This window comes from Hyperolius riggenbachi, chromosome 5, assembly GCF_040937935.1.
Source record: "Hyperolius riggenbachi isolate aHypRig1 chromosome 5, aHypRig1.pri, whole genome shotgun sequence".
Lineage (NCBI taxonomy): Eukaryota > Metazoa > Chordata > Amphibia > Anura > Hyperoliidae > Hyperolius > Hyperolius riggenbachi.
The window spans coordinates 46,163,077-46,179,634 of record NC_090650.1 but is presented as its reverse complement, the minus strand read 5'-3'; the positions used below and the strand labels follow the sequence as shown (position 1 = coordinate 46,179,634).

The 16,558-nt window shown below is 43.4% G+C and overlaps 1 protein-coding gene across 3 annotated transcripts in view; it reads left to right on the top strand.

The window, feature by feature from the left end:
* The window catches only part of LOC137518168 (LIM zinc-binding domain-containing Nebulette), a 252,739-nt gene extending 245,836 nt beyond the window's left edge, over nt 1-6,903 (top strand). For all 3 annotated transcript variants that reach the window (XM_068235597.1, XM_068235594.1, XM_068235596.1), the window contains one exon: nt 6,202-6,903. In XM_068235597.1, coding sequence (XP_068091698.1) covers nt 6,202-6,378 — 177 coding nt within the window. In that variant the 3' untranslated portion in view covers nt 6,379-6,903. The remainder of the gene's footprint in view (nt 1-6,201) is intronic.
* Nucleotides 6,904-16,558: the final 9,655 nt, after the last annotated feature.

Sequence of the window (16,558 nt, the reverse complement as noted above, 5' to 3'; positions counted from 1 at the left end):
AGCTTGATTGGCCTTTAATAATTGATGATTGTTTAATGTATTTATTACTGCACCTTTCTCCCCTGTGGCCTACCTGCTAGCGTCTGGTCCTGCTCCAGACCAGCATGGATGATTCCCCTTTCCTCTCACTTTTCTCACACAAAATATAGAAATGAAGATCCTAACTTTCACCTACAAAGCACTCTATAGTCTAGCTCCTTCTTACATAATTTCATTTGTCTCCAGGTACATCTCTGCCTGAAAGCCCTGCTCTACTATCAATATTCTCCTGTCTTTCTCCATAGTCACCTCTTCTAATTCTCACATAAAAGCCTTCTCTCCATTTTTTTTCCCTTTCTCTGGAACTTTCTTCCACAATATGTTCATCAACCTGAGAACTCTTCTTCAAGCAAGCATATAACCTTACCTAAGACACTTTAACTAGCCATCGACTACCATGCTACCACCTTGTACACTGCTTCCCCTTATCAACTGTTCTATCCCTTAACCACTGGCATAGGGACCGCGATCGCAGCGGTCACCACCACGACCAGGCCCATGCTCAAGGGGGGCTCTCTTGTCCTCCCCTTTCCCCCAATGTTGCCCTCCTGATTTGTGGGATACTTGCCACATTGGGCTTAACCCCACTTTCAACTGTATGAATGGAGGGCAGTGGTGAAGGTCCAAATTCTATATCGGGGCCCCGAGCTCTGTATCTGTGCCACTGACCTTAACCCCGTAGACTAAGTTCAAATGGGCAGGGCTCTCATTTCCCCTTATGTGTAATTGCTGCTGTGTAGAGTGTGGACATATTTCCACCTCTATGGACAATGCATTGCTGACTTGTTCAGTTGTTTATCTGTATCCCATTGCACTGTAACTGTCTACAGCTTGTTTTCTCTATTTTACAGCCCCACCGAAGGTGCGGCGCATTAAAAATCCATAACAGTAATAAAATCGGCGACTGTAGTTTTCTTGTAAATAAGCAGGAAATCCTAAGGATCGCATTGCCATCTAGTGTTCATAAAGTATAACAAAGTATAACTTTACAGAGCTTCTGTTTGTTCATGTGTTTGTCTTTTTCTTATTAGTGAACAGTTAGTAATATTTTTTTCTCATAGAAGATTTTGAAATAAACAAGTAATTCCCGACTAATCTAAACAATCATCAAACACTGCAGACTCCTTTTATTGATTTATGAAATGATATACCCAGAGCCGGGACAAGGTCCTCCATCCCCCAAGGCTGAGACACCAAAGTGCGCCCCTCCATCCCTCCCACCCACCCCAGCAGTCACACACTGATTGCTATTAGACTAAGAGGTGCCACAGGGCCCACAACCTCCCCAACACCTTAATATCTAGTTATCTGGCTTACAGTCACTGCTATGTATCCCCTTTTCTTATTTCTTTCTGCTTCATACACAATTAGGAATGACAGCTGAATGAATTGTGCGCCCCCTCCAACACTGCGCCCTGAGGCTGGAGCCTCTCCAGCCTATGCCTCGGCCCGGCCCTGGATATACCCATTAAAGGACACCAGAGCTGAACTCAGGAGGAATAACAGGGGAAGCAGGCATGCACTGGAAGCTGTTCTGATGCCCACCATTCCCCCAGTTCTCCTCCATCCCCCTCCTCTTCTACTTAAAGGATAACTGAAGTGAGGGGTATGGAGGCTGCCATATATATTTGCCTCTAAACAATGCCAGAACGCCCGCCCAGCCGTAGGGTCTGACGGACCCATCCATTACTGTAGTGCGTGTACGCACCTTTGGGGCACCACTAGGGGGGGGGGTTTAGGGTTAGGCACCACCAGGGAGGTCTTAGGGTTAGGCACCACCAGGGGAGTCTTGTGGTTAGGCACCACCAGGAGAGATTTAGGGTTAGGCACCACCAGGGGGGTCTTAGGGTTAGGCACCACCAGTGGAGTCTTAGGGTTAGGCACCACCAGGGGGGTCTCAGGGTTAGGCACCACCAGGGGGGTCTCAGGGTTAGGAACCACCAGGGGGGTCTCAGGATTAGGCACTCACACAGAACCCCACCTCTAGCTATCCCTAACCCTTAGACCCCCCTGGTCTAAGGGTTAGGGATAGCTAGAGTTCTGTGTGAGAGTAGGGTTAGGTTTAGTGTAGTAAAATGTTAGAAATATTTACCAATATTTTGCAAAAGTTATTACAAAACGTACTTATATTTTTTTTTCATCGTTAGAAACTGTATTTTCAGATTTGATTACATGAAACAATAAATGAATGTTATTCACAATATTATACAGTTCTAACAATTATACATATATTATTGTTTTTTAACGAACGTAATTAAAAGTTTCACTTTTAAAACAGGGAATATTATCGTTTTCACGATTTGCGATTTCATACACATTATTAAATGTTTTTTAATTTGTAAAACATTATTGTAAACTAAATACAACACAATATTTTTATAAATGCTATTACCGCTTATCGTTTCACCACACGCCTTTTTTTCCTGATGCCCTTTTAGCATGTACGCAACCTAATACACAACCAGTGACCAGCTTTAGTCTAAGACTTTGGTCGGTTTTCCAGGTCAGATGAAAAGGATGCTTGATTCACATCTAACTTGGATGTGCAATACTGTGTTTTTTTATAAACGTGTTGTCACAACTGTTGAAGTTTCAACGCTTTGCTTTGAAACGACCTATTTAAAGTGTACCAGAGCTGTGGGAAAAAGAAGATTTGATACTCACCACTGCTTCCTCCAGCAGCATAAACACTTGTGAATCCAACACCGTCCTCCCGCGATTTTCTGTTCAGCTGTGATCAGTCCAAGTAATAGGCTCAGTCGGGTCCAGACTGGGTCTTCTGCGCATGCGCGGATCTCCTGCGTATGCACAGTAGACCCAGACTGACGCAAATGAGACTGTTATTGGGGCTGAACAGCAGATCGCGGGAGGACGGCGTGGGACTCATAAGTGTTTATACTGCTGGAGGAAGCTGCGGGTGAGTATCAAATCTTCTTTTTCCCACAGCTCTGGTTTACTATAAAGGCCATGAAACGCGCGTCAGGCACAATTTTTATGTTGGCATATGGACTTTATTTGGTATATTTGCTGACCCATTTTAAGCTTATAATTAAAAGCTACGTTTTACTAATCCCACTGAGTTGCTACGGACCTGTTAAACTCACACTTTATGTATTATTTTTTTCTTGTTGTGTGCATCGTTCTATGGCCTATAATTTGCACTGACTGTGTACTGTATAGTGTAATAACTACCTGTTCTGGTGCTTTCTCTGTTGTACTGTTCTTCCTGGCAGCCACACACTTTATGCTAGCATACAACCGCTCTCGATCACGACATGCTTCAGGTGCCAAAAGTATACAGTGTAAAGCAGGGGTCCCCAACCTTTTCCAGCCCGGGGACCACTTTCTGACCAATTTTTTTTCCGGGGACCGCCGGGTGGGGGGTGGGTTGTGAAAAGGGGGGGGGGGGGCGGTGTTTGGACGTTGGGTTGGGAGGAGTGGAAAGTGGAGCCGTTTACAGAGGGGGGGGGGGGGGGGGAGGTTGCAGTGGCATAGCTAGCATAGTTGCCCCAGTATAGGGAGTTTAGTTGCCCCAGTATGGCTAGTTTAGTGCCCCAGTGTAGCTAGCATAGTGCCCAAGTATAGCCAGTATAGTTCGCCAGTATAGTGCCCCAGTATAGCTAGTATAGTGCCCCAGTATAGCGCCCCAGTATAGCCAGTATAGTGCCCCAGCAAAAGATGCACAAAAAGAGATAGGAAAATATTATAATATATATATATATATATATATATATATATATATATATACACACACACACACATACTGGTTTGCTGTGCCTATACATGCATGTTCATCCTGCTTTAACCCTATATAAACACACATACACACACACACTGGTGTGTTGTACATACAGTGTCAGGCTCCCAGCGTCAGGCTCCCAGCGTCAGGCTCCCAGCGTCTGGCTCCCAGCGTCTGGCTCCCAGCGTCTGGCTCCCAGCGTCTGGCTGGCTCTCAGCATCTGACTGGGTCCCAGCGTCAGGCTCCCAGCGTCAGCTCACACCTCTAATGGCGCCCTGCTCTGCGACCAAACTCGCCGCAGTGATGCCGCTTGAAGAAGAGTGTGATTGGCCACAACTATGGAGGGGGCGTTACTGAAGGCCTACGAGCGCTGCCGTGATTAGCCCCACTGATGAAGGAGGCAGGACTGGCGCCTCCGATATGCAGTTCTTCCCCGGCGCAGGAAGGGGGTTGATTGGCCACATAATGAGGGGGCGGGACTGGCGAACCATGACGTGCACGGCTGCGGCCGTGCATTACAACTAAAAATGACACTTTTGAAGTAAAAAATCGGTCTGAAGCCGCGGCTCGCTGTAAAATGTCCTGCGGACCACTAGTGGGCCGTGGACCACAGGTTGGGGACCCCTGGTCACTGTAAAGCATGTGGATGGCAGGAGAAACAGAAGAAACCAGACTCTATTCACTAGGAGGAGAAGCGGGCCCCCATGGCTTCCGAGTTCTCCACAGTTTGGGGGGGGGGGGGGGGAATACAGTTACGCCATTGCTTGTGAATGCTACCTCTTTGATTTTGGGTGTTGACCTTTGTTCAAGGTCTGCGACTAACAATTGAAGTCATCGTGTTTCCAGAAAAGGTGAAATATTTTCTTGCCCTCTTGGTGGTTTGCTGGGTCTACCTTTCCAATATAGTGTGACTGGCACCAGCCAACTGAAAGACAATATCTATGAAAACAGCAGTATCATGGCCCAGATGTGAACAAGGAACCCTGGCGCTGCAAGACCACTATGCAAACACGTCGCCATTCAGTGACACCAAAAATTAGCACTGCCATCTACTGTTTCTTTTATAAATGCTGCGGTATGACTAGGTTTTAAATGTACATAAAAACTAACTAAAGTAGAAAATAATGTTTGCCAATTATCCTTGTGATATGTGGAGCCAATCTGGAAGCACTGGGGTTTTGTCAACAAAAGTGAAAATTCACAATGGCCTTAATTCACTACGGGCAGTTCGGTAAAATAATTTAGGTCGGTAAAATACTGCATTTGGTATTTTACACTTTTTTTTTTCAAATTCACTAAGATTTCCTCCCATGTGGTAGAAGTTTTGGTAATTTACCGAAAAACATGCTTCATTGCACTAAACCCTGCTCGGTAAGTCTCACCAGCTGTAGAGCAGGTCAGGCAGGAAGCTCTGAGTCTTCCCGCGAATGGTGTGCATGAGTCAGGTTTTTTCTGTCCAGAGCATCCCCGGCTTTCCTTTAGATGTGCTGCAACCACCAGAGGGAGCTCTTCTGTATACCAGTATGCAGATATGCAGTCCCGCCCTCCAGAGTATCAGACCAAATGGGGTGAGAAGCAGGGCTGTATGGCTCTCCTTGTTGGCTGCCTGGCTCTCCCTATTGGCTGTCTGCTACATCTGTCAATGTTACCGCATAGAGAGTGGGAGTTACCGCCTGATCAGAGCTGGAGGTAAATACTGAAAACACTTTAGCTTGATTTAGAGGATGCTTTAATCTTTGTGAATTGCATTTCTTGAGGTATTTACCGCACAAGCCAGTAATTTACTTCACTAGATGGCAATTTTATTTGAAGTGCGGTAATAGGTTTAGTGAATTGGTATTTGGGAAGGCGATAGGTAAAATTAGCTGTTTTCTGCACTACCGAATGTGGAAATGATTAGTGAATTGAGGCCAATACATTTAAAAAAAAAAATACATTAAAGAGGAACTCCAGTGAAAATAATGTAATAAAAAAGTGCTTCATTTTTACAATCATTTTGTATAAATGATTCAGTCAGTGTTTGCCCATTGTAAAATCTTTCCTCTCCCTGATTTACATTCTGACATTCATCACATGGTGACATGTTTACTGCTGGCAGGTGATGTCACTGGAAGGAGATGCTGCTTGCTTCTTTTTGTCAGTTGGAAACAGCTGTTATTTCCCACAATGCAACAAGGCTCAAACAGTGTGATGTCAGTACCTCAGAGCTGTGAGGCGCTAACATCACACTGTGGAAGGGGTTTCACCACTAATCCACCCATACAGAGCCTCATGATGATCCGTTTGAGAAAAGGAATAGATTTTTCATGGGAAAGGGGGTATCAGCAACCGATTGGGATGAAGTTTAATTCTTGGTTATGGTTTCTCTTTAAATTTAAAAAAAAAAAAAAAGCACAACACTTTTTTTCTGCTTCTGTACACAGAGAACCTACAGGGCCATGTACGACTACAGTGCTCAAGATGACGACGAGGTCTCCTTCAGGGACGGTGACTATATTGTTAATGTGCAGTCCATTGACGAAGGGTGGATGTACGGGACTGTGCAGAGAACGGGCAAGGCGGGAATGCTGCCAGCCAACTACATCGAGCCCGTCAACTGATCTCCCGTGCCTTTCTGCACGCTCCAGCCGCCAGCAGCGCTTTTATTGGAGAGGATCGGGAATTGTTTATTGCTGAATCATTTGTTTTAAACCTTGCAAAAATTACCTTTTAAGCTTCTATGCTTACTTTTAAGCACTAGCATAAAAATCTATGACAAACATTCAAATCACAGCGCAGCATAAAAACCTTACGAAAAGCACTTAGACAATATTTTGGTTGTAAAACTTGAGAAGAGGACTTTTTAAAAAAAACACACAAAAAAAAGAAACTTTAGCAGTAGCAGAGTGTTATACTATATGATGGGATTTTAGAGGTTTTTTTCTCATTTTATTTTTAAAAACAAATAATTTCCTACTCTTAACTCAGAGGGCTTTTATGTGCTGACAATCTCGATGATAGAAGTGGCGTAATGTAACAGAATAGCGTTAATAATCTTGTTTTGCGACTTTTGCAATATTCTGGACTCATCCAAAGGTGTGCATAATTGAATGTGGTGGTGTTGGTATTAAAATAATCTTAAATCACTCATATATTTTTATTTAAACATTGTACAGTACGGCAAAAAGCATAAACCCCCAACTCCTTGAAAATGGTTGAATTTTGGGTGAAATATGAAGAGATTAGAAGCTTTTCAATTATATTTTTTTTTTGCGTGCATGTGTGTGTTATCATAAAGTTTTCCTTGTTGACTTCTATTTCCTGTTTATGGGACCACCATGGTTTATGTTAGAGCTATGGAAGTCCAAGGAACAGGAAGTGAAAGAAAACCTCCCCACTGAGGAGACAGCAGTAAACATCCAAAAAAAAGTTCTATGAACCTTTCTTATTATCCAAAACTAAAATAGATTTATACATACCTCCCAACTTTTTGAGATGAGAAAAAGGGACACTTAAGCCATGCCCCTGCCACACCCCTGATCGCGCCCCCACCAAGCCCTTAGTCACACATACCATAAAGATGTCATAAGAAAAATATGTTGTTTTATAATTCAAACCACACTGGTTCTTTCTATCCTGGTTCATTTTCCTTCATAGTAACATTTTAAAATTGTTAATATATCAATTTAAAGGATGGGCATAAAGTTTAGAATTAATCAAACACATTTTTAGTATAGAAATATAAATATTTATATAGAAAGAGGGACAAAGTCCTGAAAGAGGGACAAATGAGGGGGAAAGAGGGACAGAGCTCCCAAAAAGGGACTGTCCCTCCGAAAGAGGGACAGTTGGGAGCTATGATTTATAGTCCTGGAGGCAGACCTTAAAGGGGAACTTCAGCCTAAATAAACATACTGTCATTAAGTTACATTAGTTATGTTGATTAAAATAGATTGGTAATATAATCTCTTACCCACCCTGTTTTAAAAGAACAGGCAAATGTTTGTGATTCATGGGGGCTGCCATCTTTGTCATGGGGGCAGCCATCTTTTTGGTTGAAAGGAGGTGACAAGGAGCAGGAGACACAGTTCCAACTGTCCTGTGTCCTGATAACCCCTCCCATCATGCTTTGCACAGCATCAGGGGAAAAATGCCCGGGCATTTTTCTTCTGTGCATCTAAAAATGAGGCTTGTATAAGAGAAACAAAGTTCTGATGCTGTGAAACTGTGAAAGAAACACCAGGCCTTTTCAGTGCTGCTGAGTCGATTTTTAGTCTGGAGGTTCACTTTAAAGGGATTCTGTAGATTCTTTTGCATAGTGTTTTTCAGATTTATTTTATATTTATTTATTAGGATCATTACGAATACAACTATTTTAAATGTTTTAATGAGGAAAATATTAAATATCACACATGCAAATTTGATATCTCTATTAACCCTTCACCTGCTAGTCAAATTGGCATGCATGTATACACAATACAGCATGTAAGATATATACATACATGTTTTATTACTAGATAGATTTATATGAGCATCAAGGAGTACCTATCATCATGCAATTTGTAAGTGTAATCTTCAGTAGACCAGACTAGTGGCGCGCAGAGTGAGAGCGTCCCTTGCGGCTGGAAGAATGGCGGTAAGTCTCCGCCCGCTGTTAGCCGCTGAGATTTAAAAATACCGGAGGGGAGAGCTAGGAGGGGGCCCCAAGGTGAGGGAAGGGTGGGGGGGGGGCTTCCCCACGCTGTGAACACCACCCCCTTCACTGCGCTCCTCCCCTCATGGGGACACCTATAGACTTAGCTACATACTGGGGACACCTAAAGATCTTTGCTACATATACTGGGGACACCTATAGACCTGGCTATACACCTATAGACACCTATACACCTTGCTACATATGCTGGGAACACCTATAGAGTTGGCTGCATATACTGGGGACCCTTATAGGCCTGGCTATACTGGAGACACCAATACACCTTGCTACATATACTGGGAACACCTACACACCTGGCTACATATGCTGGGAACACCTATAGACTTGGCTGCATATACTGGGGACACCTATAGACCTGGCTATACTGGAGACACCTATACACCTTGCTACATATACTGGGAACGCCTATACACCTGGCTACATATTCTGAGAACCCCTATAGACCTGGCTATCTATACTGGAGACACCTATAGACCTGGCTATCTATACTGGCGACACCCATAGACCTGGCTACCTATTCTGGGGACACCTATGGTCTTGGCTACCTATTCTGGGGACACCTATAGACCTGGTTATCTATTCTGGGGACACCTATAGACCTGGCTACTTATACTGGTGACACCTATAGACCTGGATACCTGTGCTGGGAACACCAGTACACCTGGTTACTTCCACTGGGGATACCTTTAGACCTGTTACCTATACCGGAGGCACCTATTTTGGTGGAGCTGCTGCCAGATTAACTATTTTTGGGGAACCGCTGCTGCCAGATTATGTGTATTTTTGGGGAACCGCTGCCAGATTATGAATGTTGGGGGAACTGGTGCTTCCAGATTATGTGCATTTTGGTGGAACCACTGCTGCAAGATTACATGTCTTTTGGGTGATCCGCTTCCAGATTATGCATATTTTGGGCAACCGCTGCCAAACCAAATTATGTGTATGTTAGGGAAACTGCTGCTGCCAGATTACGTCTATTTTGGGGGAACGATTGCCATATTATCTGTATTTTGGAGAAACCTCTGCCAAATGGCGTGGATTTTTGGTGAAATGCTGTCAGATTACATGCGTTTTGGGGGAAAACACTATGGCAGAACTCAAACTTCCCTGGCAGACCTTTTACACCACTGCTAAAGTCATGTATATTTTGCCCCACCCACGACCACGCCCACATTCTGTTGCGTGACCACACCCATTTTTCGGCACGCCGCGCATCAGTATGACATATCTGTTGTCAGTAAATTATTAGATCTTACTCTGCAAAAAAATAACATTAAAAATGTGGGCGACACTGGTACGGGGCCCCATAATCTCCTATTGCACGAGGGCCCCATGAGTTGTCAGTCCGCCCCTGGTAGAACTTGATATTAGGTAGCATTAGAGAAAACCGTTGTGCACAAAACGTTCAGAGTAAAAGCAACATCCAGTTGGTCGTGCAAATTTAGCCTGGCCACAAGATAAAATCAGTGTTTTTCATATAGAACTTTATATCCTATAACTATATATCCTATCACAAGCAGAGAAGCAGATTCCTGCCTGAGCCCGACAAAGCCGTCAGAGGAAAGAAGATTAGATTATATAACAGAGGTAATACAGCCACTGTGCAACTAGGAAAGGCTGCAGTAAGACAGACCACATTAGAACAGGTATAGGAATTTATAGAATAGAATAAGGCTGAAAATTTTGTTACAGAGTCTCTTTAACAAAATTAGGTTGGATTTGGCAATAAAAAAAACCTTGCGTCGCTGTCACAGGGATTGTATGGTGTTCTTTAAAGTCCAAGTCCAGAAATAGGTTTTAAATGCATTAAAAAAAACATTATCATTAATACCTATGTGCAAAACCAGGTTTGTTTAAATACGTTGCAGAACCTTCAAAACAAAAAAAGTAAAATACCTGCTGAACAGATGTAATTATCTCCAGTAATTTCCTGCTGCCTGTTCACTTCCCTCCTCCCAGTCAGTCTGCAGCCATCCCTCCTGATTGGCTATTAGTCAACATGGAGGCATGGCTTTAGCTGACATGACATTCACTCTCCCCCCTTGATGCCCATGTGACTGAAGAGGGAGTGGTCCTGTATCCAGAGTTTTAGGAGGGTCATTGAGTATCTATAAATAAGTGGAGTAGGTATTTACTATTTTTGCTGCAAAACTTTATTTTGTTTTTTCACTAAACATTTTGAGGCATAATTAACTTAACATAATGGTTCATGATAAAACTGAGCCTGCACTTGGGCTTATATATTTTTTTAATTTATGTATTATGTTCTGTACTAAAATATGTTAATGTGATAAATAGGATATGGCTATAGCACATACAGTATGTCAGTACTTTAGCGAGTTGTATACACTTATTGTGCTTGTGTAGTTCAGATCAGATAATACTACATTTACACAGATATAGTGCTTACCCATTCTCCATGAACTGCATTGCTTGTACTTGCCCATCGGCTCCCCCTGCTGGTAATTTGGTAATTTATGAAATATCCTCACTTAAAATTTCACATTTACCTAATTAAAATAAGTAATAATATTTTTTTCCCATAGGGTTATCTTAGGAATACTGCCATAAAGGAAGTATATTTATACTTAAAAAAAACTTGATAGTCAATCCAGCAGAAGATTAAGACAGAGCCTTTCCTGACACGCTCTCACAATTTTACATTAGATGCTCTTTAAATACTTGTTTTTAAAATTTCATATTTTCCTGATTAAAATAGGAAATAAATTATTTTTTTAGTTCCAAACTTAGTGACTCATGCAAAAAAAAAAAAGAAAAAGAAAAAGAAGATGAACCCAAACCACCAGGCCTTTATAGTGAATATGACAAGACAAATAACAATTATATCGCGCTTTTCTCCTGGCGGACTCAAAGCGCCAGAGCTGCAGCCACTAGGACGCGCTCTATAGGCAGTAGCAGTGTTAGGGAGACTTGCCCAAGGTCTCCTACTGAATAGGGGCTGGCTTACTGAACAGGCAGAGCCGAGATTCGAACCCTGGTTTCCTTGGTAGAGCCCTTAACCATCACACCATCCAGCCACCTGGATGGACCTACATTCACATTCTCCAGCAGCCTCCTCCATTTTTGTGAAACATAGGGGTTGACTTACCGAGCCGGGCAATGCTGTAATGCCTAGATTTATGCACGTTATGTTAGCGCACCGCACACAGATAGCGGCTTATGTGGGTAAAGTCTTATTCTTATGTACATAGAATGGCCTTCAAATTTTGAGCAATAAAACTTTACGTACATAAACCATTATGAGGTTTAGAGGGGTGCAGCGCCTGCGACCACAGAGGGGCTCAGAGCTAGGGGGGAGGGGGGCAATTACTATCTTTCTCTGCTATACAAGGGACTATACTTTAGATCCGGGGTTTTGGGGTGACACTTGTTATGGCTGTGAACATCATGATAGCCACACGTGTTTTATGACCCTTGTGAGATGGGCCCCAAAGCCGTGAAGGGCAAGGGAAGGGGGTGTGAACATTGGGAGGGCCACATCAAAGTTTGGCTGGGAGGGCCCCATGAATAGTAATTACGCCACTGTTTGTGAGTAAACCCCCTAATGAGATACTGCCAGTTTCACATGCAACCTGACTTCTGATTGGCCCTAACACTGGGCTGTACATCAGAAAAAACTCAGTATACAGAGGCGCCAGAGTAGAGTAAAACGTTTTAAAAACCGCTTAAAAGCAGAGGGGGATGTTAAGGTGGACTCACCTTCCTCTTACAAAAAAAAGAAAACTCACTTGAGTCTTGATAAAACAGAAATGACGAATAATTTATTCAACTCCACTTCTATTTGTCATTTCTGTTTTATCAAGACTTTTTTTGTAAGAGGGAGGTGAGTCCACCTTAACATCCCCCTCTGCTTTTAAGCGGTTTTTAAAAAGTTTTACTCTACTCTGGCGCCTCTGTATACTGAGTTTTTGCTGATCTTCTAGTCCACCCTGGGTGGAGGGGTGCATCCCCATCTACTATCTAAAGAGCGACTTCTTAAAGGAGAACTGTAGTGAGGTATAAAGAGGCTGCCATATTGATTTTCTTTTAAGCAATATCAGTTGCCTGGCTATCCTGCTGGTCCTCTGCCTCCAATACTTTTTACCCTAGACCCTGAACAAGCATACAGCAAATCAGGCGTTTCTGACATTTTTGTCAGATCTGACAAGATTAGCTGCATGCTTGTTTCTGGTGCGATTCTGCAGGCAGATAGCTCAGCAGGACTGCCAGGTAACCGGTATTGCTTAAAAGAAAATTAATATGGCAGCCTCCATATACCTCTCACTACAGTTCTCCTTTAACCTGAGTGGGGTCAGGTCCTAATGCTCCCCACCTGCATTTAAAGTGGTTGCCTATGGGTAACCCGTGTTTGTGAGTATATATACATAAAATTGTATTGAACTCTTCATTTTACCTGACAATAATGCACCATATTGGGCTCTCGGTTCTCTTCTTGTCTTTAAACTGGGCTGTACATAATCACAATAGGTTAGACATCCTGTGCAAACATCAAAACCTCAACATATTTGCTTATGAGGGTCAGAGGGCCCGAAAGCAGCGGTACAGGAGCAGAGAGTTCTCATACACTTTGAAGTATTATGCCTCTTTCACAGTGGGACGTTGCATTTGATGCGACATTAAGGTCGCATAACGTGCCCCTAATGCAACGCATTGAAAGACTATAACTTGGACGTTATAGTACATTCATTAGCCCTGCGTTTGGTGCGCCGTTTTCGTCGCATACTGATGTAACGAAAATGGCGCATGCGTTCCATTAAAAAAACATTACCGAGCATGTGCAACGCAACTAACGCAGCAGATTCATTGCTAAACGCACAGAATGCAGCACTTTCTAAATATTGCTACATGTTACACACATCGCAACGTGTGCACTGTGAATGTTGCACAGACTTAATATTGCTGTGCGTTAGTCCACGTTAAAACTTTAACGTGTGAGCTGTGAAAGAGGCCTAAATGTACTTACACACTTGAATGCAGTTATCTGCTTGCCTTTCGAATGTGCAACAAAAAACATAAAGGATGTCTGGACACAGAGACCTGAATACTGTAGCCTCTCGCATGACTTATAAACAATAGTGACATCATCGGCTGTCTACCCAAAGAAACTAGGAAGTAGACCAGGGATGAGTCTTCCGTTGGGCATATGGTCCAAGTGTTTCATTTCTGGAGAGACAGTCCCAATTTCTAAACAAAAGACCTCTTTCCATCTGTTCCCTCTTTTCTCTCTGTAAATAAATGTATTATTTAATTACTGCAAATTTTTTATATACTTTACATGCAACCTTTAACCCCCTTGGCGGTATGAAAAATACCGCCAGGGGGAAGCGCAACAGTTTTTTTTAATTTTTTTTTTTTTTTTATCATGTAGCGAGCCGAGGGCTCGCTACATGATAGCCGCTGCTCAGCGGCATCCCCCCAGCCCCGCCGATCGCCTCCGGCGATAGGCGATCAGGAAATCCCGTTCAAAGAACGGGATTTCCTGGAGGGCTTCCCCCGTCGCCATGGCGACGGGGCGGGATGACGTCACCGACGTCAGCGACGTCGGGACGTCATTGGGAGACCCGATCCACCCCTCGGCGCTGCCTGGCACTGATTGGCCAGGCAGCGCTCGGGGTCTGGGGGGGGGGGGCCGCGCGCCGCACCGGATAGCGGCGATCGGGCGCGCGGCGGCGGCGATCGGGGTGCTGGCGCAGCTAGCAAAGTGCTAGCTGCGTCCAGCAAAAAAAAAATTAAGCAAATCGGCCCAGCAGGGCCTGAGCGGCACCCTCCGGCGGCTTACCCCGTGTCACACACGGGGTTACCGCTAAGGAGGTTAAAGGGCTACATAAGCCTGAAAAAAACCCTGTTTAACTTACCTGGGACTTCTTACAGACCCCTCCAGTTATCCTTTGCCCGCGCTTTCCATCTGCAACCCTCCAGCAAGCAGCGGAGACCCCCTCAAAGCTGGCCAGTAAGAGACTACTGCCCATGCACGGCCCCAAGCTGTGCACACACTGATCGCGCTCCTGCCATCGGAAGCGGTCTGCCCATGCGCTGTAGAGATTTTCCCATACTGCGAATGTGCAGAATGCTGCCATGCGATTGGACACGAGGAGGTGCTTGGCTGGGCAGCTTTCAGGGGATTCTTGCTGTGGTCTGGACGGTCTCAGAAGGATGGTGCCGTCACAGATGACCGCAGTTAGGCACTGTGGGGGTGGAGAGAGGAGCTTTAGCAGTTTACGGCTGTGATGTTGCAATCCCCACCCTCACTGAAAGAAGCCCCGCCCCCCGGTTTACATCCTAGCTCCTTTACAGTAGACAGGAGATGAGGTGCCTATTGTTTACAACTTGCCAGTATTAGATGAGTCACAGTGACCAGTCCAGCAGTGATGGCCATGTCTAGAAGAACTCACAGGGAAGAAGGTGGTCAGTGCGGTCAGGTGACTGATATGTAAGTCTCTTGTTTGCTAGTCATGATCATGTGCTAAAGCAGGATGTGATCACAGCAAATCAGAGCTTTGCAAATCTATCAGCAAATCAAACAAATTACATGCTTCTCCATGAGTTCTCCTAGTCATGACAATCACTAGCCAGACCTCTGTATTGTGACATCCTCAGTGGGAGGGTGAGTTTAGTGCTTGGTGCAAACAGATGCACTTGCATGCAGAAGTGGAGCTACCCTTTAAGGTGGTGAAATTTTAAGATCTGTGGAATAAGTGTGATCATACTGAGGAAAAGCACAAATCATGTTTTTTTTCCACTCACCAAAGTTCAGAAACAATTGTTTGTATTTCTTTTTCTATGCTGCTTTCATTTTAGTTCTGCTTTAATCCATGCATCAGACTGCTGGTCTGCACAACCGGCACCTAACAAAACATAAATACAATAAGCTTCATTTTATTTAACAATCTGCACCAACTACAGTAAACATCTCCATACACTATATAAATTGTGGTAGATCTCATAAACGACCTATATCTTTCAGTGTATGGGTACATTAACATACCGCTACTGCAAAAAATGTTAGTTTAAAATGCATGTGTATGCATATGTATATAATTTACATTTGCTCCAGAGTGCAATGCACTATAAATTACTTTTTCCTATCCCGTTGTCACTTACAGAAGCCATTACAAATCTTACAGATCTTACAGGATTTGGACTAGCCCATTTTCTCATGGGGGATTCTCAAGGTTTTTTTTTGTTATTGAAAAAGCACTTACTGTATGGCAGTTACTCCGCCCAATTGCCAAAATAGCATACAAGCACGTAGAGAGGCCGGCTAACATCTTTATAGATCGTTTTCATGGAGTGTACAGGTTAAAGCAAATACTGAAAAAAAACCATGAGAAGATGGGCTAGTCCAAAATCTGTCAGATTTTTACTGCCTACTGTAAGTGACAGCAACATAGGAGAAAAATAATTTATATCGCATCTTATTCTGGGAGAAATGTACTTATTCTAAAAAAATGTTTTTGTTTTTTTTGCAATAGTTGTACTTCCCTAAAAAAAAATCCTAAGTGATTCTCTGGCTCTGGGAGTTGGAGGAATTGAAAGCAAACTTAAAGCGAAAAATAAACGTATGATATAATGAATTGTATATGTAGTATGTATAATGAATAGTACATTAGTAGCAAAGAAAAGTGTCTCAGGTTTGTATTTTCAGTTTTATAGTTTTGTTTTTTTTAAACCACATTTCATCATTCTGTCATATTTGCAGTTTTACAACCACACTCTGTCTTTTAAGCTATAAAACAAAGCAGAAATAATGACCACTTGAACTTTCCTGCAGTAAAACCTTATCTCAAGCTGCCTCTCAGTGTTTCTTGGCTATTTAAAGGGGAACTGAAGTAAGAGGTATACGGAGGCTGCCATATTTATTTCCGTTTAATCAATACCAGTTGCCTGGCAGCCCTGCTGGTCTATTTCCCTGCAGTAGTGTCTGAATAACACCAGAAACAAGCATGCAGCTATTCTTGTCAGATCTGACAATAATGTCGGAAACACCTGATCTGCTGCATGCTTGTTCAGGGGTTATGGTTAAAAGTATTAGAGGCAGAGGATCAGCAGGAGAGCCAGGCAACTGG